Source organism: Pocillopora verrucosa, chromosome 6 (assembly GCF_036669915.1).
Source record: "Pocillopora verrucosa isolate sample1 chromosome 6, ASM3666991v2, whole genome shotgun sequence".
In the NCBI taxonomy this organism is placed as follows: Eukaryota; Metazoa; Cnidaria; class Anthozoa; order Scleractinia; family Pocilloporidae; genus Pocillopora; species Pocillopora verrucosa.
Window position 1 is genome coordinate 6,380,850 of NC_089317.1, and position 24,249 is coordinate 6,405,098.

Consider the following 24,249-nt stretch of genomic DNA (forward strand, 5'->3'; position numbering starts at 1 on the left):
GGTGGTTTATGAGGTCAGAAAGATGTATTGTTAATTTATCTCAGCTAAAACCAATTATTTTCTTTCTGATAAGATATAAAAACCTTCTTGATCCGCGCGTAATGTAAAATAAACAAAAATTACAGTTAATGATATATCGGAACCCACATTTATGTTTATCTCAGAGGCGTAGCTTGGAGTTTACATTGTGGGAGGGGAATTTTATAGTAACGAACCCCGCGCGCCTGAAAAGAATTTTTTTTATGCTGCTTCTCATCTTTTTCTATCAGCCTGCTCATTTTCCTGTGCCGAGGAGGACTAGCACATGGAGTATCTTGCGCTGAAAAGATTTCTGGCATTTTAATTCTTCAGATCTACGCGTTTCTACAAACCTGAATTGCACGGTTTGTATTTTTTAACTCACTTTAAAGCATATATCTCATAGAAGAAGCGGGGGAGTGGGGGGGGGGGGAAGGAGGGGGTGTTATGGGAACCCCTGAATACCCCCGAGCGAATGCTCGAGTATAACAGCCTTTTTTTTTACCATGGAAACGGTTAGACACAAGCTTGAGTAGGCAATGTTATCAAATGCAAATAATCATCTTTTTCCTTTCTGCTTGCGTTTTTGTTGCGCTCATGAAACAGAAAATAGCTTAAGCACAAGGGGATTTATCATTTTCAGGTCACCGATGGACTTTTTCCAATCTCCTTCGGGAGAAGGACACTTATTTTCAACCGCTCTGAAGGAAGGGTTTATTCTTATGGTGGCTGAGAAAGGTATGAGCGGCGGCGAAGGTATTTCCAAATCCATTTTGTTGTGAATTGAGTACGAATGGCATATCATCTTTAGCAGATGCAACTTTCTGTTGCTATGCAGGTTGTGATATGGGAAATGGGAAAACCACTTCAAAACTCATGCCGTGCAATCGCAACTGAGAGTATTATCAGCCCCATTCTCTCCTTCCCATCGATCTCCCTACACGCGTAGGATTTCACACACCTGTGATCTAAAACAGTCATCTTGCCGGCATTCAGGTGTAAAACATGTCTTTTTTTCTCTTTACACAAAGTGCCTTATACTGGTTTTGCTTGCTGCTATGTGCACGTGTGCGTGCTTCGCCATTGTAAACCAGGTTTGTTCACAACCTCATTGATCTAACAACTTCCGGAAGTAAATGCCAAATTCTTTAAATTTGGGCCATAAAAATTTTATGACTCGACGATTGTTGTTTTGAGGATTCACAGTAAAATTACGACATAAGATTAACAATTGCGTTTCCTAAAATATTAAATTATCTTGATAAACATGATAAAATCTCTCGATTAAAAACGTTACATGTGAATAATAAATTATTTTATCTCACTCGGTAACCGTCGATGTGAATTCTACCTTATTCTCGACAAAAATGAAAAACATAACGTTTTTCAAAACGTTTAAAATTGTAACGCTTCAAAGCAGCGGTTAATCTTTTATTAATGACTTTTATCTTTCATCTATTATTTAAGACACGTACTTACAATCAAACAGATATAGATCGTATCAAAGAGTTTTCGTGATCACGGAGTGTAAAAAGGACATAATCAGTTTCAATATCACAGATACATGCACCAATAGGAAGAGTGTAATGAGGCGCCTAGGATACAATTCATCTGAACAATTCACCACAATGCTTGTTTTGATCACGGAATCTATTCTTAAGGAGCTTGAGTAGAGCGGAAAGAAAACATAAATATTCAACCGCCAAACAGAGGGTTTTTTGTGAAAAGAAAAAAAAAAAGGTTGGAAGAGTTATTTTTGAAATTCGAATACTTCTGATCGGATAATACCCATGTGTTTAAGGATTACATAAGGGAGTTATTCCACTTTCACAACTTTTTCCTGCTTGTTATAATCGCCTTGTTCAAAGCGATGGCAGCCAACAGAGCACCTACATCAACTACAAATGTTAAAAAAGATCTGACATATTTCTCGGATGATCAAGAATTTGAGACAGACTTGGAGGATGATTTTGACGTTGATAACTCGCGGAAGAGCAAACCCAACAAGACAACTGTGGAGCGATATTTTGATGCCTGTGAAGCCCTCAACACTGTTCCTGTTGCCAAATTTGTTCGTCAATCTCCAAAAGGCCATGTAGATCTTAAACATTATGGAATACGAGATATCGGCGCCCAGGCAATCGCCATAGCGCTAGAGCAAGACATTGTGGTTACAACCCTATATCTCCATGACAACGGGATTGGAGAAGCAGGAGCCGTTGCTCTGTCCAGAATGCTCAAAGATAACTGTTTCGTGCAGAACTTTGACATTTCGGAGAACAAAATTGGGAGACTAGGCACTAGAGCAATTGGAGACATGTTACTGGAGAATGCTTCGCTTCAGGAAGTAAACTTAAGCGGTTGTGGAATTCATGGTAAGGATATAAAGCAGTTTTTAAAAGCCTTATCTGGCAATCCTTACTTGAAGGGCTTGGATTTCAGTTATAATGATCTAGGAGACGAGGGCGCCATTCACTTGGGCCGTGCGCTTTCCAAAAATCAAAAGGTGGAGCTTCTTGATCTTAGCTGGAACAACATTCGTGTCGCGGGCATCGAGGCGCTCGCCAAAGGACTGGCGACAAACAAGAAATTAAGACAACTGGAACTTTCCTGGAACTGCTTCTTGGACGAAGGGGCGAATCATCTTGGCTCAGCTCTGCTGAAAAACAATTGTCTTAAAGTACTGGAGGTGCAAAGTTGCGGGATTCACACTGCTGGGGTTTTCAAGATCGCCGACGCCCTAAAGAAGAATCAAAGCCTTGAGGTGTTGAGGATCGGTAAAAATCCCTTTCAGAGTTCCGGTGCGGGTTCACTTCTCCGCGGAATACGAGGCAACCAGACGGGTGCTTTGCGCGAGCTCCTTCTGGACGATGTGGTGTTTGACAAGGAATGCGAAAGGGAGCTGGACGCTCTGCTCCAGGAACGACCAAACTTCAACTGTTCTTGGGATGTCAGTATCAGGGGAGGAGACGCAATGAGAGGCAAGAAAAAAAGCCAGACGCAGTGGAGATTTTTCTCGCCTTTGTTCGAACACGAGGTCTTCGTCTAATAGACTTGTTCAGGATGTTGGCCAAGGATGGAAACTCAACGACTCTCACCAAAACTGAATTTATCACTGGGATGAAGAAACTCAACGCCCCCCTCAAAGATCACCAGCTTAGAGCGCTGTTCGACGTCTTGGACGAGAATCATGACGACAGCGTGGAGTTTTATGAGTTCCTTAGCTCCAGGGGTCACTATTTAAAGACAGCGCAAAAAAAATAATAGCTTACATCTCCTGCCTGACTCTACTGCAAAACTCCAGTAAAACCTAGTTTACTGAAGAGGAAAGCCAACTGACTAGCACGTTTCGCATCATATTCTGAGGGGCGTTCTAGCCCCGGCGTGATATCCATTTGAAATTGCGTGATTCTAGTTACAGACGATTTGTAAAATCTATCAAACTTAGATCGTTCAGCACCTCATCAGGCTTTCATAGTAGTTACTCAGATATACTCCTGGCCTGATGGAGAGAGGCGCAATGAGAGAGAAGCACATTGCCCGAGAACACAGCACAATGACCCGGCCAAGTCTGAAATCCGGGCATCTCGAACACGAGACCGACGCGCTAACTGTCGCGCCACAATCCACGCCACTACTTCTCCCACCATCAAGTTAGTCAACTAAAAAGAGTCCTGCCTTCAGATGTTACTGTTTATTAAACTGTACACTGTTTCTTTAACACTCTAAAGACACTCAGCCAAGAGTGCGACCTTTCAAACCTGTGAGGAGTACTCTCAAGGTCGTTCTTGTCTTTTTTTTTTCTTTTGTTACATTTATCAAAATTGTTTTTATGGTATGAAATAACCGACACAATCTGAGGCAGAAATTTTGTTCAATCTTCGTCGACGTACTCAAACGGTTCTGGAGGGTCAGGTTCGTCTTCGTCTTCTTCAGTGCCAATACCCATGGGTGAGGAAGCTAACAGAGAAATCAAACTCAAAATAAGCTCATCGTAGTAAACCCTTTAACTCCCGTGAGTGACCAAGACAAAATTTCTTCTTACTATATCTATACAATATCATGCAGGCAAGTGATGAGAATAACGAAAAATATCAATTATGGACTTGCTGACTGATCCGATACCAAATTCTCCAAACTAACATAATGAGAATCATGTGGAAAACAGTTAAGAGAATTACTAATGAGATCTTAGGAGTTAAAGGATTAATAAAGGTAACAGGACCGAGTGGAGTCTTATTCGGTCCGTAATCATACAAGTGACTGACAAAATCGAACGACCGCGAAGCGGGAGTCCGTTTTGTCAATCACGAGGTATTATCACAGACAGAATTGGACGACAGGAAGTCCTGTTACCAATTAATCATAACTGTTACAATTTCCGAAAAAAAAAACAAAAAAAAAACATTTAGGACAAACATACAAACATCTCTGGTAGACAATGTCTATAGTAAAAAAGTTCCCCAGGTTTTTTTTTTTTCCCAGGATAAGTGGTCGTTGCTAACGTTATTGTGTGATTGGTGGATTTAACTGGGCGGTCTTAGTATGACTGGCTGCTTCAATTGTCCGCTTACAAGTGTCTAATTACAGCCAATTGTCCGACTACGCTGTCCGATTACAACTGTACAGAATGATTCATAAAAAATAAAGCAGTTGATGCAACAGTTATATTTCAGGAAATTGTAAACGGTTACGATTAACTCCAATGTGTGGAGAATACATTGATGCATCGAAGATTGAAGATTTATTGAGGAAAAGGAGAGAATCCGATACAAGGTTTAGATATATTCAAACAATTTTGGAACGTATTTTTTTTTTTCGGAATGTGAACGAAATCGTTGTTCACATTCAGTTCACTGACAGCTTTAAGGCAGTGACCAGCCTCTTTCCACAGACGAGTGTGGGCACAACTTCGCATGAGCAGAGTATCATTTGCAGAGAAACATAATAAAACCGTATTGGTGAGATACAGTTGGACTTGAGCAATATGTCTAATGTATCATAATACTAATGGAGGGAAATTCTCTAATAAAAATTTCATCTTTCCTCGAAAATGTCCGCAGACGGATGGTTCGACTGTGGTAGTAAATTTCTGTAAGTTACTGAGAGATTTATTACCAGGAAGAGGTTCGATCAAGTCCTCGGGCTCATCAGATTTGGAGTCAGTCATCATCACAATTCCTCCGATGTTAACCTACAGTGAAAAAAAAAAAAGACCCATAAAAATTACTAATTCATTAGCGCTAAGGGAAGAGCTATGACCGCTAACTTATTCTTAAAAGCTATCTCCTCTAGGAGTTCACCCTCTGACTCCTCAGAGTGATTAGCATTTTATTTCTCCTTACAATATTATCCTCGAATCAACCATTGGGGTCACAGGAAAAAAGGAAATGATCTTCAACTAAAGAAGCTCTTGATTGTGAAGTAAATTCTCCTTGTCAGCGCCTCAGGAAATGTCCAGAGAACAGTATGGAGAATATGCACATTGATGTTTGAGTGTAAAGAGTTGAACAAACCGCAAGGACTCCTTTTATTGGAAAATCACGAGGGGCTTGGAAAAAAAAAAACCTCCGTGTTCCCCTTAATCCTTTCTGAGAACAAACGAATAACACCATTTAAGATAACTTAAATCAAAAGCTTCAAGTAAAGCTTACCGGTTTTAGAGGCCTGTATCGGCTGTCTTCTGGTAGGGAGATAACCTTGAGCTGCGGAAAGAAAGATGTTAGCATCGCGGTATATAAATAATTCAAAAGCAATATCTCTTTAAAGAAACGAAATCCAGGGAAGCCGAGATGATGTAGAATATAAAACAACCTTGATGCAGCGAGACTTCTTAAAAAATCAAATTTCAATGCATACAAATACACCACTTCATGGCAATAGTTAATCGCATACAACAAGAAGACATGCTGATAAAGAGAGAAACAATTTTCGTTAATGCGTCGCTGCTAACAGCATTAGTTTCACATTTTTGCCGAGGTAGAACACCACTTGAACCTCTTGCCACACGAGTTTTCAATTTTCACTCCGGTGTACCAGTCTGTGTATCTCAGATCAAAATAACTACAAAAATGACAAAATTCACACTCGGCGAATAATCAAGGGGAAAAAACCACACACAACATGCGGCGCGGATCAAAACTGGAAGATGTAAAAAGATAATTTCGAAACAATATGCAATATGACGTCTGGAAGGGATAAATAACACAAACAGAAAACCGCAATCAAGGCGGGATACTCGCTAAAGCTCTTTGTCTAGCAACCTAAAGCTTCAAAATATTTCTAGTTTCGTTCATTTTTGAAATCACAACTACTAACGAAAAAAAAAAAAAAAAAAAAAAATAAGAAACGAAGGTAACTGTACAAACCTGTGCGGGTAGAACTCTTGCCGGGTTCTCTAACAATTCAAAGTCAGGTTCGTCTTCTTCCATTTTCTCGCTACTTTCCTTTTCACTCTTTTCAACAGTTGATTCTTCCTCGGACTTGTCTTTCTCGCCTTCTTTCTCCTACAAAATGTTTTAAAAATTGAAAAGATGAATTAAGCCCCGAGCCCAATCTTTTCGCAATTTACCGAGAGGCGAGGAAATTCTGCGGGAGTATATTATTTTTCGGATTAGGATTTTTTTGTGTTTCGAGGTGTTTTATCGGTAGGAGATTGCTGCAGTTTCTGCTGGCTACTATTTCTGCGATTTTTTGTTAAACTAGTAGAACCGTAACGAAAAAAGATACTTAAAACCGTCAAGTTTGTCTAGTTATACAGTGGGAAGCTTCAAGATAGATAACTCGGCGATGAATATTTCGGGAGGGTCCGAACACAAAGCAAGCGAATTGTAACTTGGTTAAAGAGCAAAATTTCTAATTTGAGCAACGCTGCTAAATGACAGCAACGTTATATTTTAGGGGATTTTCATTTTATGTGATGAAACTTAGTTTTACGCAACGAAAACAAACCTAAACATACATAAAAATTAAACGGTCAAGATTTTCGCGCTTGACATTATATTGGTTTCTGAGGTTTAAAGTGACCACCATGCAGTATTGCTTCTTTCTAACCCCCTCCCCCCTCGGTACTCCCGACAGTAAGCTGGTACCCTCTTACACTCCTAGGTAGAGAGGAGAGCCATGACAACCCATCTACACACCAAAGTGGTCCGGTCACCGCTCGTACCCTGATATTATGTAGGATCGTTCCTGCGCGCACATGAAATCTTGAGTCAGGTTAGAGTTTTCTTCTGTGAAGTTTTTGTACAACAATCACCACAACCATATACGTAAAAGAGATAACGAATCAAAGCAACAAAGATTGCTGCTAACCTTTTTAGCTGATGAAGCTTTTCCTTTGTCTGCTTCCTGATCCTGTCAGAGAGGCAAATAATACATGCATAAAAATAAGTTATTTCCCAAGTATGCTGATCAGAAAACGCGCGTGGAGGAGCGAGTGTGCTAGAGCGCCATGATTCAGACGAAACGAATATGACTATCTTAAAGCCTTAAAACAAATTTGAACAAAGCAAAGATAGAAATATTGCGAATCAAAAGGAGAATGAATTGCTAACCACTTCCATCTTGTCTTCGGATGCCTCGGATTTCTTTGCTCTGGCCTTCGCCTTGGCTGTGATGGACAGAACTGCCGTAGTGACCTGGGTACGGAAAACAAAAAAAAGATGAGGGTACCTACCACTAAGTGTCTTCACTCTAGTAAGACGCAGGCAAAATAACAGGAAGATGAAAGGAAACACTTGCGGTTAACAGCAAAAAGCAGTACTAAAACACAGACTTTCATTTCAATTTTAAGCCTCTGAAAATCAAATCTAAAGAAGTTCTACCCAAGTAAGAGGATGAACACTGATTTTCTCATTATCTTGCCGAGGATAACAAATCAAAGACTCACTTTCTACCTTCTGATCCTCTTCATACAAACATACCTTTTCCTTCTCTTCTTTCTTAGGAGGCTTCAGCGGTTCAGGGTAGGCGTACATTGATGGCTTCACGTTGGATCTGAACTGCATTTTGGGCATCTACAATGCAAATTAGTAACAAAGAAATTCACGGTAGTGCACTTGTTTCACCCTTTAACTCCCATGAGTGACCAAGACAGAATTTCTCCTTACAATATCAAAACAATATCCAGCAGACAAGTGATGAGAATAAAGAAAAATATCAGTAAAGGGATTATAAGTTGATTCAATACCAAATTCTCCAAACTAACATCACAAGAACTGTATGGCCGACAGTTGGAAGAATTGCTAATTAGATCTTGGGAGTTAAAGGGTTAAAATCCGTACCGAGCCTAGGTAACAGAAAATCTTAGGACACGATATAAATTAGTGACTACCTAAAGAGGTACGAAGTAAAATCCCCCAGCGAGGATCATCTCGTCAGTTCATTTCCGAAGTCAATATTTTCGTTTTAATCCTTTGACTCCCAGAAATGATTAACAAGTAACCTCTCCCCTCAATATCCATCCAGTATCCAGCCAACAGGTAATGAGAATACTCAAATGTATCAAGTAAAAATTGTTATCTTGATCTGACACCAAATTCTCAAAACTAATTTACAAGGAAATGTGTAGCAGCTAGAGGGGAGAATTAACAATCAGATCTTGGGAGGCAAAGGGTTAATAGTTTAATTACATATCTGCCTTAGTAACGCGTGAACCTTATCTGAACTGTTTACAACGTTGGTTTCTTCGAAGCTCAATTAGTTAGAACCTCAAACTGGCTTCACGAAGTCAGTTTGAACGCCACAGGTTTTTTCTCCATATTTTCTTTTTTTAGCTTTCTGTTCCTAATTACATGAATTGCATCCCTACTCCAAATTTCTCGCCCAGTTCCCTTAACCGTCAAGCAAAAACCTTGGATCGAAACTAAAAATAGTGCGAAATATTGGAGTCTTCATTTGTTTCTCTCTTACTAAAAAATAGAGCATTGATTTTACCTTCAAATCGGAATTTAGTCCAATGATACACGAGGGAGTAAAGGCCAAGGACAAGAAGTGAGAGAGTGGGAACCAGTACCACACGTGTGTAAATACAAACAGTCCTACAACTGTTGCCATGTGCGTGTGACCCGCGCGAGATTCGAGCGAAATGGTCACGTTCCGTCCACCTAGTAGAAAAATAAAAATGATGAGTAGATGCTTTATTTCTTTATGTTTCGTGAGACCTTGTGCTCTCTTTATGCCAGACGTCGGCTTAAAATGAAACTGAAAATTTCTGTGTAAGAACAACAAAAAGATGTCTCATCTCGCATGCGCGACGTTAATACATGAGTACCGTGCAAAATGCACGAAATGCAGTCACTAGCGAGGTGGAAATACTCACCGGCATCAAGGATTCCCTGAGCTAGGGTAGCGCCGAATTTAGCGATGACATCTTCGTGCTTATCGCTAATCACCTTTGCGAAGATCTCGCGGAATTTCATTACTTTCGGACACGCAAGTTCCGTCTGCTGGATGAGAACCAGGGAGCTGGCGATTAAAGCACCCTAGTAAAACAGAAACAGAAATTTAAGACCCTGGGCTATCAAACATTTAAAGCTAAAACAAAACCCTACACTTCTGTTTTAAAGTTTGATTTGTTCAGCAAAGTTTGATAAGAACATATCATCTCATCATGTCTCACGCTCGTGACAAGAAGAAAAACATAATTCTCTCTCAACATATCATCTGTTTACTTGTTCGATGTCTGATTTACACAACTAAGAGCTACATCTTACCTGCCGCACATAGTTCACAGGGTCATTTGTCATGGGTTCCAAAAGAGCAATCGCCTCCTTAAAAAAAATAAATAAATAAACAAATAAGTGAATAAATAAATAAGTAAAGATCACAAACGTTGAGCTTCTTCGACATCGACCGAAACACTCGAGGATTTTCAAGTCTCAAACTACAAAATATTCTTCGTATCTTCTCTTCATTGCTTCTGGTAAGCGATAATCATACAAGTTTTAAGGGGCTAAGTTAGCAAACAGTTTGCGCGGGAGGTTAGGGCGCAGGAATTGAAATCGGGCCTTGATTGAAGTTCCCCACCCAGGTAGGAACCAGATTTGTTCTTGGTTTCCTTGTATTTAACTCCTTGGCAGCGCTTCTCCACCAGTCAACAGTTATTATTTCTTTTCATGACTGGAAATAACGGCCAGTGTTACGGTTAGTCTGATGTCAGTTGAAATACCTTTAATCCAGTGCCTGCGCAGGCAATACCCAGGGCCATGGCTGCTCCGTATCTCACGTGAGGGTTATAACTCTCTGACAACAGGGACACCACACTTGGGCACTGCTCAGGAGTTCTACAAGGTTGAGAGACACTTTCTTTAGTTTGGAGTTCTGAATACTAGTCTTAAAAAGCTATCTTGCAATGAAATTTACCCCATTTATTTCCCAATATCTCGATATCAATTCTCTACAGCGTCTGTTTGTATTTGTCGTGATTTCAGCTTTGAGAATTGCTGTTTAATCAAACAATTTCCCCAGTTGAAAATTAACCGTGAGAGTAAACTGTCTTTATCAAGAACATAACACAACGATCTGGAACCCAAATCGAGTCCCAACCAGTCTATCTTTGGTCCAAACAGAAGACAACAATGACCTACAGTACACTGCTCAAGTCTCTTTTTCAAAGATATTGCATATGTAATAAACTGAGATACATACTATACTTTTAAAATCGATCATATGCGATCTATTTTCATAAAGCTTACCGAAAAAGGAGAAAACCTAGTGACGTCACGGCGGCCCTTCTTACGTCATCACTGACATCGCTAACCTGTAATAAAAAAGCGTTTTCGATGATTTGCTGTAGAAAGTTTGATTAACATACTACAATATACTTAGAAAATTATATGGAAAGTCCATTTACAGCAATTAAGGAAGTCTTAATCTATGATGTCGTGATAGTGATTGTGACAAGTCAGCGCCCCAGTGAACAATTACTAAGAGATGACCAAAAGCGTTTCCTTGCAATTCTAACACGCAGCATCGAAGTGTGTGGCATTCTCGGCTGACATCGTTGAGTAACAGAAGTAACTAGACGACAAGAAAGCTGCGGAACAGTGTAACGTGACAAATCTGCGTAACCAGAAATTGGTGTGTACCAATGTTGCGCGACAAGACCGTTGCGTGACAGTATACGAGACATATATGCATGAATGCGTGGCAGGGTCGTGCGGCACTGTTATGCAAAAGTATTTTTTTAAACAAGGCAGTTGTGTGACGGCGTCATAAGAAAAATCTACAACCACGTGTACGTACAGCGACATGAAGGAGTCTTTTGATGGCCTTGTTGTTTCCAGTGCCACAGTAGGCCATGGCTACTGTATACATGCCACTTTGCCTCAAGTTAGGATCCTTGTCTTGCATCAAGCTCTCAATGAGCGCATCGGCTTCTTCCATTCGTGCGTACATCACCTGCATAATAAAACATCTACCTTAGTACACATTATCGATGCTGATCAAACCATTTGGCCTAAAAACCACTCCAATGATCCAAACTAATTTTTTACGTTTCACTCCAAGCCAAGCAAAAGAAGAGAGAACAGGTCTTGTATTGGCGTCACTTACGGTTAGCTCACGATTCACTTCGTTTTTCTCGCTCAATTGAGTTTTCCGGAAACGGAATTGAATGAAACAAAGAGACCACTTCTAATCAACACGAAAATGACTGCAACTGCTTGCAGACTATGGTCCAAGGTACAATATATGCACATTGCATATGCCCGTGGAAGATATCAGTTTCAAGATATCCAGACTTTTCACAAATAATATAACTTATCAGCCTTAAAAAAAAACTTCAGCCTTCCCTCATAGTTGCCTTTCCCCTTCCATTGAAAAAATATTTTCAGCACTTCATATTACAACATTTTTTAAAAGGTCAGAGTATAAAAGAAAATAACAATAACAATCGTTGGTTCACCGTAACCGGGTAAACTTGCTATTGTCACCAAAAGTGTTTAATCAGTGGATTGCAACTTACTTCTTTCCGTAACCTCGTCCTAACTCTGAGAAATATTTTTTCTCTGAATAAATTTTCGCCAGTAGGCAACGCAATGAAACCTGTTCCTATCATCGCAATTATAGAAAAGGTACACTGCTACTAAGTAATTCGGTTCGTTGAACTTACCAAAGCAATGCCTAAAGAGAGCCCACGAAGGATTTTCTCGTGCTGAGTTTCTTGAGCATACTGCGAGTCAAACACAGATCAGACACAAAAATTACATTTTATCGAAAGAAAGCCAGCCACTGAAGTCAAAAATAGAATGAAAGGGGGCATGACCAATCTATCAGTCACGATCAATCTTCAACAGAAGAAACGAAACGTTTTTATATCATAATTATCTTCCCCCAGATAAAAAAAGCAAAACAAAAAACAAACAAAAAACCAAAAAGTACTTTCACTTTTATCCGTTTGGGCTAGATTTTAGGCAGCGTTGTAATAGAAAATAAGCTTATATCAAAAATGAAAAAAACTATTTTCTTTTCGCAGATTCTCAACCAAAAGATGTGCCTACTGAGTATTAATTCAGTGCAGGCAAAAATTCAGGAGAAAAGTATAGACACATTCATGGCAGCAGGGTGGGGGGATGTGAGGGGATGGCTTTTTAAAACAGAAACGAACGTACCCCAACCATCTCCTCGATAGCTGTGGCAGACTTTGATCCAAGCATCACAAGACCCATGGCAAGACCACAAGCTTCACCTGTAACAAAAAAAAAAAAAAACCTCGGTAAACTCCTCTATCTGCAATCAAATGTACCGCAGCTTCTCGAGGAGAAATCGCCAAATGTTAAGCATCTCTCCAAGTGTTTGGTCAAAGTACCAACAGTTCCCCAAGTCAAAACCTTTGAGTTGCACATGGATATGGAGACTTTTATCGGCTAATCTTCTCTAGAAGAGTGGAAGAATTTTTAATCGAGTATTGCGTGTGGATGCTACTGTTGGGTATGGAGTACATTCTGCTGGATAGAGCTCTGTCAAAATTCCATTAGTCGAGCCACGCCTACACCAGAAAAATTCATAATAACTGAAGGAATATATTTAAGCTGTCAAAGAACTACTAACCTGTCACGGCATCATCCTCCCAAAGCTGTGTTTTCAACTGCTCATAGACATCTAAATTAAAAGTCAAATGAAAACTTTAAATTCTCCCCAAGGAGAGTGTCAGCGTGACAGTTGAGATATATAGTCATGTAGGGGTACTCCTGAAAAGGAAGACAGTTTCTTCTGATCGGTCAACACCCCACAGGTACGACAGAACTGGACAACTATGCCACATCCCTTCTTTCATTATTTCTGAATCAATTATTGACCAGCTTTCTGACAAAATTTGGCTGCCGCGCTGAAAACACTGCATGGTAGAAATACCTTCTTGGTGACATACCTTGTCTGGCAGAGCCCATGGCTGCCAGTCCAAGACCAAGGCAACCTCCATGCCTCACCATCTGAAAGTAAAATGCAAATACACGTTACATCTCCGATGCATCTGTGTGCAGCAGAAGGAGAATTACTGCCTCATTTTAAATATCGATAGTCATAGTTATATAGCTTCCTCATTCTTCTGTTTATTCAGTTTGTCTGTCCTTTTTAGAACTTATTCAAGACTTGAAGCCCTTTAGAGTAAATAAAGCTTGAAATTTACACTTGTGTCTGTTCAATCACTTTAAATCCGAGACAGGCATCATACATGAAAACATGCATGTATGCACACTTTGCATTGCAAATTAAACACAACAAAGTAGGTAATAAAAAATTGCCCAGCAATAAATAACACGCATGTTTTTAAAGAAGTTATAAACTTTCTGACTTCAAGGAGTAGAATCTTACATCTGTTGTTGCATTCTTCAGTTGCTGTAAAAGATACTCAATAATCTTGCCACCATGGTTAGCATGAATCAAGCCTGTAACCAAATCAAGAAATATTAAGAAATGTCATTACATGTAAATGAACTTTACGTGCATATCCAACCTCCTCAAGTTTAACCCTTGGAAAGTTAAAATCTCGGATTGCATCGCTACCCTCTCCCATTTATCTTTATTCACTCTCAACCAATCTGATGCAAAACTAACCAATGACAAGCACTTGAGTACTTAAGTTTAGAAGTGAAATGCATCATGGTAAAGAAAGAAGAACACCAGAGTGCAAAAATCCAAAAGTCTTGGACTCAATTCTGAAAGGAGACCTTATTATGCTTGTGTCAAGACAAATAGCATCTTTTTTTTCTTCTTGTTTTTCTCAGTTGTTTACTTTCTATTTTCGTTTCCAATGGCTTGAAGGCTTACAGCTTACAAATACTTGTAATTGATTTAAGCACTTGTTGACTTCTTGTCACATTTGACTTTTCCCCCTGACTTTGTTTATAACTCATTGGCTTGTGTTTTGAGAAAATCCATCAAAGGTACTCTTGTTATCTATCTAACAACCATTACCCAACGCAAACAAGCCTCCTCCCTCCTGGTAAGCACTCCCTCCACTGCCATCTTTTGGCAGATAAGTGGACATCAGTTTCAGTGCATCTTGCTCATGACCCTTTAAATAAAAAAAAAGAATCAATCTATTCAATTAGATGTATTGTTATTTACCACATGCAAAAAGCATTTATTAATTGCACCTCTGAATAAAAAAGTACCCTTAACTGTAAGTTAAAAAACGAGAAAAAGAAAAAAAAAATTTAAGGACAGGAAAGAAATGAACTGTACGACCTTCACCTTTCTGCATCCTAACATCAGTATGCATATTCTCCTTAATGTTCTCTATAAATTTCCTAAGGTGCTGACAAGGAGAATTTGTTTAACAATCAAGCACTTCTTTACTTGGTGATGTTGTGGTTCAATCTTATCCTTGGTTCAAATTTTACTCTCCTTTGTTTCAAACTCATTATCATGCATTACAATACCCAAAAACAAAAGAAAGTAAAATTTGAACCAAGGATAAAATTGAACCACAATAGTAATTACTTCCTTTTTTCTTGCAATCTTGATTCAGGGGTGATATTAAGGAGAAATTAGAAGCCAGACACTTGCAGCAGGTAAAAGGGTTAAAAATTAATGTACTCTCCTTCTACATGAAAACACCCTTTGTTTCCCATCAATGACATGCAACTTCTGTTTTTCACAGCCTTGTCAGTAATTAACTCTCCTCCTCTCAAAATCTATAAGTGACAAGGCACCAGCCCTTGCAACTTCTTTTTTTCACAGCCTTATCAGCAATTAACTCTCATCCTCTCAAAATCTATAAATTAATGATCAACAAGTGACAAGGCACTAGCCCTTGCAACTTCTGTTTTTCACAGCCTTATCAGCAATTAACTCTCATCCTCTCAAAATCTATAAACTAATGATCAACAAACGACAAGGCACCAGCCCTTGCAACTTTTTCTTTTTACAGCCTTATCAGTAATTAACTCTCATCCTCTCAAAATCTATAAGCTAATGATCAACAAGTGACAAGGCACCAGCCCTGAAAATAAGGTGCTCAATCTTAACAATGTTGTAGCTTTAGCTGATTCTCTTTAGATTTACCTGTCTCTTTGAATTTACTTTAAAAAGTTAGTACTGAGTGTTGGGGATGGGTTCCCTTATGGGGAAACTAATTTTCATGCATGCGCTGTGGCAGAATCTATGAACAATGCCATCAGGCTATTGAGTTAAAACCCCTCTTTTTTGTTCAGTTTTTTTCTCAATTTTGAAATGAATGTGGCTTTAAACAGTGTAATGATTTAGTGGGAGTTTTGTCAATGCCTTCGTTAAGGAGCTTGAGAGAGTTTCAATTTTACATGTGCATACGTGTAGTTAGTCACCATTTGCAGCAACACTGAGAGAGTGAAAAGATAAACCAGACACATACAGACAGATTTACCCACCCTGTGAATAACTCCTAAGCTTGCTGTTGCTGTAAATTTTGCCCAGTTTGTAGCCCTTCCAAGCCATTCCAGGTTATTTCTATTTGTTCATGAAGAAAAAATAATTTTTATTAATTATTCACTTCCTTGGTCAGAAAAGCAAACCATTAATGAATCAAAAGTAAGGTACAACATGGTTAAAATGTTTGAACTTCAGTTAATAGCATACCGAAGGAAGGTGTCACTTGTTGTCCCACAATGCATATAGGAATTAGCTATTACAGTGGCTGTGTGACAAACTGAATTTCTAGAAGCATCCTGTACAAAAGAAATAAAGAAAATAAGACCTGTGAAATTTAACTTCTAGCAGTGACTGGGGGCCAATACTTTTGTGAAAAAAATTATCTGGGATTAACATTCTCTACCTCTTCCCTCTTAAAAATAAACAAAAGTAACAAAATAAAATGAAGAAAATAGAAACAGACAGGTGCAGTTTACACGTACATTGTGCCTTTCATAACTCTGATTGGTGAATTACCGGTATGTCTGCATCAAATTACAAGACATGTACCTACACTGTGCATAGAATGACATTGAGAGGGGAAATTGTTTTATTTCAACAACTGAAAAAGCATCTGATCACAAAACCAATGAAGTCCATATTTTTTAACTGCACTATAGACGTTCTTTAAAATGCATTTGCTGTTGCTGCTTGGACAAAACAGCTGCTTGAAAAGCACTGCCTTCCTATGTAAATGAGAGTTTGAAGTTCACTTTCATACTTCAAAATAAAGTAAAAATATTGTGGCCCAATACACTGACATTCAGGAGATGTTCACAGAGTGCATAACAACTCTTGGGTTCATTTATAAAAAAATACAGAATGCAAGTACCTTTGTGTTTTTGAGAATGAGTAGATCTGCATGGTTATTTCTGATAAGGAATTCCAAGTGAAGGGCAATGGTAGTCTCTCCACCCAGGATTGCCACCAACTTGTCAACTTTGTCAACAAGTTTCTTGTCACTTTCACTCTGTGATGCATTGAAAAAAAAAATTAGATTACAAAGAACCCACTTTTTATCAGTCTTACATGTATTTGTACAATTAATTTATAACATATTAATTGCATTCCTTTTTTTGAGGGGGAGGAACATTTTTCATGACTCAAACTAGCTTGCAGTGTTAGTTTCTGTCTTAATCAAAGCTATAACAAAATTCTTGAAAGTGGTTGGTTATCACTAGTCCGATTTGAACTTTAGTAAGACAGTATATGCATCATGCTTGTAATTGGACAGTGTAATAGGACAGTTAAAGTGACATTAAACACATCAAGCCTGTGAAAGTGGGAAGAACGAGTCATATCCACCTGCTGTTTACTCACATTTCACCAACTTTTTTTATTTCCTTTTTAATAAAAATATACAAAATAATAATTTAGTTTCTTTCTCAAAATTTTGTTATGGTTTTGATTAATAGGTAACAGGACTTTGTGTCATCTAGTTCTGTCTGTAATCATACTCAAATAATTATTAACAGATTGGACTCCCACTTCATGGTTGTCTGATTTTGTCAATCACTCGTATGTTTACAAACCGAATTGGATGACACAAAGTCCTGTTACCATTATAGATTACTCACCAAAACAGGGTCTGTTTTTGGCTTCTTAACAGGAACTTCCTTCTCTCCTTCATCAGTGTCCATAGCTGCATCACTATAAATCAAATTAAACATCAGTTTTCATCACTTTGGAGTTCAGTAGCAGATACATTAATTTTTTTGATGAGGAAAATAGAATGATGAGATACAGTTTAGGATGTTATGCCGACAAAAATTTTAAAGGTGTGACATCCAGAACCTTTGATGAAATCTTGACAGAATTTTTTTGTCATAATAAGTTACACAAATTCAAATTCCAGTGGTTTGGAATGATTACAGAAGCTGGAGATTTTAGTGTTGTTGTTTTTCTTTTTTACAAAGGTCAACTGCTGGGACTTATCACTACTGTACTGCCCCCCCCCCTCCCATTTCACCCCTAGGATCTGATTTTTGATTCTCTCTTCTAGCTGCTACACATTTCCTTGTATATCACTTATGAGAATTTGGTGTTACATCAAGATAACAGCTTCTAGCTGATAAGTTTGAGTATTCTCATTACCTGTTTTCCAGATAATGTATGGATATTGCAGGGAGAAGTTATATATTAATTAATTATGGGGGCTAGAAGGGTTCAGGATTTTTGTGGGTATGTGAATCACTTACCCTGACTTCTCTGTAATGCCATTCTTATCAGCTTTTCCCTCTGCAGAGGCATCAGTGCCTGTTGCTCCAGTACTGGACACAAAAGGTACTGTGGCTTTTAGCGCAGATGTTACAGATGAAAGGAACTGTTGAGTGGCTCCTTCATACAGATCAAAAGCAATCTGGTAGGCCATCAAGGTTTGATCTTTCTGTTAATTTGAAGAAAAAGCCTGAGTTACAGTGTACATGTACAGGTTGTAACTTATAGATTGGCAAATAAGATATGAAAGGCAGGCACATGTACACCTAAAGCCTCACAATGAGCCAAAATTTTGCTACAACTGACAGTGTACTACATATACCTTAAGCAAACACAGACCTTTGGTTGGGGAGTCTTAAATTGTAGCCACAAGGCATTTCTGTCTCCATCTCATTTCATCTCTTTCTGAGTTGATAATGTAAACTGACCCCCATAAAAGAGTCTCTAAAGCTGATTTTCAAGGGTCCGCTTTTCATCAAATTATCTTGTAATACTCTTCCACCACAATTTTTTAGAAGCTTACCCATTTTATGCATTTTTACAAAACAATACAGTTTAAAATACACTGTTTGAATCATCTTACCTCATTGTCTTTTATAAGTTTTTCCAAGATGTCAGCTACTCCTTGAGCATCATCAAGAAATATGAAACACTGAAGATTTAAAATATACACCATGTACATTTAAACCCAAAGTTACCATATTTTGTCAACACAAAAATAAACTGAAACTCATTCACCAAGGTGAATTTCAAATCATTTTGTAAATGTCAAATACATACTTGAGCAGTGGTTTTTAAAAAATATAGTTACAAACCTGACAGACACTGATGAAGTCTGGCGTTGCTAGATTCATGTACAGTTGTACCAAGACTCTCAGAACCTGCAAAAGGAAAGATGCAGCGTATTTAACCCTTTACCTTCCAGAGTGTGATTAGTATGTAACTTCTCCCTATAATATCCTAACATTAACCTGTACACAGGTAATAAGAATACTCAAACTAATCAGGTGGAATGTGTTATCTTGATCCAACACCAAATTCTTGTAACTAATGTACAAGGAGATATGTTGCAGCTAGAGGGGAAAATTTATTTAGCAATCAGATCTTGGGACTCAAAGGGTCAATCAAAGCTGAATATGCTGTATTTGTTATGCCTTTGCAAGTAAAAAGAGACATACATTGAAAATCAGGAAATAGCACATCATTACTTAAACATCTGGCCCTGGTTGTTTGAAGGGCAGATAGTGCTATCTTCCAGATAACTTGATATCCAGTGATAACTGTTACCAAAATGCACAGACCCAACACCAAATTCAACATCCAACAGATAGAGATTTATCCAGTGGATAGCATTATCCACCCTGGGAACAACCAGAGCCTGATGTATTGAGAGTCAATTGTGACAATTTAGCTTTTTCAAATTCGACTCTATGTTTACAATTGCAAAATTAATAAAGTTGCCTACCTTATTTCTAAACTGTCTACTTTGTATCAATGACATACAGACTGTTAGGCTGTAGGACAACATTCCAGGCACATCATCCTGAACAAAGGATTACATTCAGTTAAAATCACAACATTTAACTTGTTTTTGGCTTTGAGATTCAAACTTCACAAGTTTTGACAAGAAACAACTCACTGATTTCAAAATTGCTTGTTCAAATATGTCCAGTCTTCTTGTTTCCAGGGCAATTCCAACAGCCTAATATAACAATAAAATATAACTTTCAGTTATATCTTAGGTCCAAATGACAAATCTTTTATCCACTGGATTGCATGTAGAGCTTTGGTATTCAATAAGCACAGCCTCTTTTCTTGTTGTTTGTATAAATAAAATACAACACACAAAATATTTTCCTGCATTATGTATTAAACCATAAAATGAGATAAATCATGTGTTTTTTTTTTGTAATGTGCTGTAATTTAGTTGAAAAGTTTATTACAGATAGTTGCTAATTCCTCTCCAGGATGCATCCATTGTATAAAACATCAAGCATATGTACAAGTAGCACTCTACAGTATATATAATGCACACATGACCACTAGGAGACAGCTCTGAACAAAATTTTTACAATAAACCAAGGCTTTTTATCCTGAAATTTCACTCAACTTACTTCTGAATCAAAAATTTGACTAAATATCACTCTGACCTCAACAGAATTTTCCCCCAAGAAGCCTCAAATTGTCATTAGAACTTTCGCATGAAAGTTCCCTTGTGTTACTTTTGCACAATACTGTACTGTACATATCATATCGTTCAAATATTAACCTGTTTGTATTTTCCATCATCAAAACATCTTTTGAACATCCTGTCCACAATGGCTTCAAGTCTTGTATCTATAGTAACATCTTCATCTGGGTTTTCTGCTTTATAAACTCTTTTCTCAGTGTATGAATCAATGCATTTTGCTGCAAAGTAAAACACTAATTTATCCATACTGTATATTTAATCCTTTCATCCTAACAGTGGATGGCTTCTAATTTCTCCTCACAGTATTACACTTGAATCAAATGTAAAGGTTGTGAGAAAAAGAGAAAATGATCACCAACTCAAAAAGCTCCTGATTGTCAACAGAATTCTCCTGGGGCAATAATGATGTAAATGAAGATGGCGAATTTTAAACCTATTGTTTTAAATGAAAGAGGATATCATTCCAAGAATGACACAGGCATACTTGGAGAAAAAAAATTCTCACTGTGCCTAATAGGAGTAGAGCCCAAGACCTATCAACTGGTTCATTAGATGCCTTTCCACTGAGCTATAGGACATTTGTCGCAGGCAAGGCCTTTTTGACAAACTTCCTGCATACTGCTTCTGCTAGGATAGGAAGCTAGTACATGTAGGTGTCTCCTTGTCAGTATCAAAGAAAATGTAAAATGAACAGTGTGGAGAATTTGTACGTTAATGTTAGGTTGGAAGGGGTAACAACTTAAGTTCATTTTGGAATATTCGATCATTAATTAAACATACATGTATGGTGAAGCACTTTTGAAATTGAATGTTGAATTTGCACCAATTTTCATACCAGTTCTTCATTATTCTCTACACCAAAACTAAACTATGGTAATGAAAATTACATTTTTACTAAAAGAGGAACCAACTTCTTTCGCGTTAAAAATCATTAACCATACCAATGATAGTTTCCACATATTCTGAATGCCCATTCACATCAAACAGGTCTCCTGCTCCAAGTGCATATGCTAAGGAATCATCAAAGGCTCCAAGGTGGTAGTACACCTGAAAAATAATGACATTGAAAAGTAACTGAAAAGTTTCAAAGACTAAGACTTGCATCAAGTAAATCCTGATATTTAATATTTAAATTAGAGCTCTAATCATCACGATAATACAACTCATGATAATTAACAATTATTTGCTGGAGTGGAAGTAAACATCCGCTATTTATCACCAACAATAAAGTGAATACTTGTTTTGGTATGAACCACACAGAAACCAAAAAGATAGTTTATTTCTGTCAATATTCCAAAAAAAATGGTTGGACCTTTGGTCTTTGGACCTGCTCCGAAAAAATGGTTCATGTAAAATTTAATATAACTGCTACTCTCCAACTAACTATCCAATCAGTGACTACAAAAAACACTTCACACCTGTGTGGACTGTACACTTCTAGGTAAAATTCCCTATCAGTAGTCTACTGTGTTTCTGAGATTAGTAACTTCTGGCAGCTAAGTTTATGTGAGGATTAGTTTACAGTATAAATTATACCTTTGAGGCCAGCAGGGCTGAGAGCTGTCTTTGCTTGAATGCTTCATCTTCATATAACACTTCACTGTACAATAGGAGAAACAGAGTTCATATAAAAAACCATGTGGTAACAAGGATTTAACTTTTGTAAAAGGAGCAAATATTTGTTTACCCTTTTCAAACCATAATCACAAAGCCAAAAAACAGTATAAAATGTACATTATAAAGCCACACACATAACTTAAGTCTAAATACACATGTGCAAAAAAAAAGAGCTTAATTAATTGTAAGAAAAAGCAGTAGTTTGAAAAAATAAAACTCACATTTTTTCCACAGACTCGGAGATTTCTGCCCAGAATACATCAACAATGTGGTGCAGATTTTTAAGGGCAAAGACCTGTTCCAAAGAAAGATGAAAATATTGGTCGTAAGCATATTACATAAAATTAAAGTTTCTCTAAGTTAGTAAATATCATTACATCATCAAAAACAGTTTAGAGAAACATTACACCTATAACAGGAGTTATATAGTTCTTATAGGAAAGAGATAAGAAAACTTACCTTTAAATCATGTTCATTTTCATCAAGCAAAGCCAGCAGACCAGCTATTCAAGAAAACCAAACACATAAATAAATTGTATGTTTTTCTTCACCTATATGTAATAATCAAAAGCAGTTCAAAGATCTATATCACCTTTTTTGTAAAATTGTACAAAAGTAGCTGGCAAGAAAGCCATGCTATCAGAGGATCACGAGATCAGGGGTTTCAACAAAAGTGGACCATCGTCTACCAAAGTCTACCATTTTATAATATTTAAGCAATAGACAACACTTCCTATTGGTTTGCTAGTGTAACAACCCTCTACGGATGTGAGAAGGACAATCACAACGTTATTAAATCACAAGCCAGATGAAAGTGATGAACAAACTTTTTATGTGTTCTCCCAATATCCCAAGTGGGTTATTATACTGGTAAACTGAAACCAAGAGCATTCTATTGCTTGAAAAACTTACAGTGGCATGAATTCCTGGACAAGAAAGACCAGGGTGGGATATTTTTATGAAAACAGTCAGCGACTATTATCTCTATTAAATAACTACATGTATGGGTTAACTAGTGCAACAAACAAAAGGTTTTTGACCAATCAGGGCATTCTTAGTTCCCAAGTTATTTTATAATATCTTCTGATGTTTTTCATGCTTAAGTTTAACTGGGGATGAAATAATTCCAAATTGCCGGCACAAGGAAGAAGCAAATTGAATACAGAGCCATAATATCCGAACGGAATCTACAAGCAAATAACTCTTTATTCCAGAAATTCAAGTTTCACTTCTTTTCCTTCCCCTCTGGAATATCTTTTCCTTTTTCTCTCTGTATGGCTCATATATTCTCGCTTTTATGAAGGTTTATTTCACGTGAGATCAATTAAATGTCACGAATCGACTGTGATCTTATAGTGTATTCCTGGTTAAGAGTATATAACCTCCCTAACACAGCCGATTTCATAAATAAATAACGATAGAAATACTAACACAACTTGGAACGTCTAACGTTTGTCAAACGAGAATTCTTATTAAAGTCTTCAGTAATCGATTTTGCTTAGTCATAAATTAAACTGACGAACGACCTCGTGAGAATACCATAGATTGTCAATTTGAGGCATCACAGAAAATAATCTACAAAATAAACACGTATTACAAACCTGCTGATGTCAAACTCATAATATCTGATTAAGAACTCGGTGTGTCTTGCAGAAAAACTTTCAAAGAATATTACTCTCCTTTCACATGGACACCGAATTTTCTTTCTCTTTTACCTTTAGGAGGGGGCTTTGTAACCAAGCTTTCAAAGGAAGCCTGGCCTTCCATTCCCATAATGCCTTTCAAAGCTCCGTAAATAAACATGGCGGACCTACAGCTGATGCCGAAGATATTTTGAATATTCTAATCTGCTGTTTAGATTTTTGCAAAACATCTGTTCTTAAGAACTGATCACAATGGCACACAATGAAAGTACTCTTCGCCCGTTTGGTGTATCTTCCTCAGTATGAAATGTAGACGTACCATTCATGGCAACTGACAAAGTATTTACGATCCGAAATTTTGAGGGAGAAAGGCGAGTTATTCCGCTGCCAATTCAGACATACTTCTGGCGGCAAACAAGGTGAAGTGCAAATCTCCTTCTTAACAGAAATCAGGCGCTTGTTTAGCGTTAAATGAGGTGGAATATTCGCAATAATGCTGACTGTCTCAGCTCTTGTCCAAAATTAGTTCAGAACCTATTATTATTAATTTTACCTGGTGCGATGTTCTTTTTCCTTAACCATAAGCTTATTTGAAGCAAATGAACAATAACCTTCAAGAGGGTCTAAGCCTATTTTTTTTGTTAACTGAGCGCTTTTTCGGGTGTTCCTTTG

At 37.8% G+C, this 24,249-nt stretch overlaps 2 protein-coding genes and 1 pseudogene across 3 annotated transcripts in view; 2 read left to right on the forward strand and 1 right to left on the reverse strand.

Moving 5' to 3' along the window:
- Positions 1 to 1,888: 1,888 nt before the first annotated feature.
- Positions 1,889 to 3,796, forward strand: LOC131788431 (leucine-rich repeat-containing protein 74B-like; annotated as a pseudogene).
- LOC131788443 (26S proteasome non-ATPase regulatory subunit 1) lies at positions 3,698 to 23,667 on the reverse strand. The gene is made up of 34 exons (XM_066168525.1): positions 23,536 to 23,667; positions 22,394 to 22,437; positions 22,156 to 22,229; positions 21,854 to 21,917; positions 21,259 to 21,364; positions 20,396 to 20,535; positions 19,766 to 19,828; positions 19,592 to 19,669; positions 18,942 to 19,007; positions 18,710 to 18,778; positions 18,108 to 18,295; positions 17,487 to 17,559; positions 16,742 to 16,879; positions 16,078 to 16,166; positions 15,870 to 15,948; positions 14,437 to 14,536; positions 13,834 to 13,907; positions 13,391 to 13,451; positions 13,072 to 13,122; positions 12,633 to 12,709; positions 12,134 to 12,193; positions 11,266 to 11,421; positions 10,716 to 10,780; positions 10,190 to 10,304; positions 9,735 to 9,791; positions 9,341 to 9,503; positions 8,956 to 9,125; positions 7,944 to 8,036; positions 7,575 to 7,658; positions 7,333 to 7,374; positions 6,387 to 6,524; positions 5,673 to 5,723; positions 5,137 to 5,212; positions 3,698 to 3,978 (listed from the first exon to the last, which is right to left on the reverse strand). Exons 1-34 carry the CDS (start codon positions 23,552 to 23,554, stop codon positions 3,893 to 3,895), a joined length of 3,009 nt encoding a protein of 1,002 aa, XP_066024622.1. The 5' UTR covers positions 23,555 to 23,667; the 3' UTR covers positions 3,698 to 3,892.
- Positions 23,668 to 23,730: 63 nt separating this feature from the next.
- The window catches only part of LOC131788433 (protein unc-80 homolog), a 43,322-nt gene continuing 42,803 nt past the window's right edge, over positions 23,731 to 24,249 (forward strand). For both annotated transcript variants that reach the window (XM_059105519.2, XM_059105520.2), the window contains exon 1: positions 23,731 to 23,996. In XM_059105519.2, the coding sequence (XP_058961502.2) occupies positions 23,902 to 23,996 (95 nt within the window). In that variant the 5' untranslated portion in view covers positions 23,731 to 23,901. The remainder of the gene's footprint in view (positions 23,997 to 24,249) is intronic.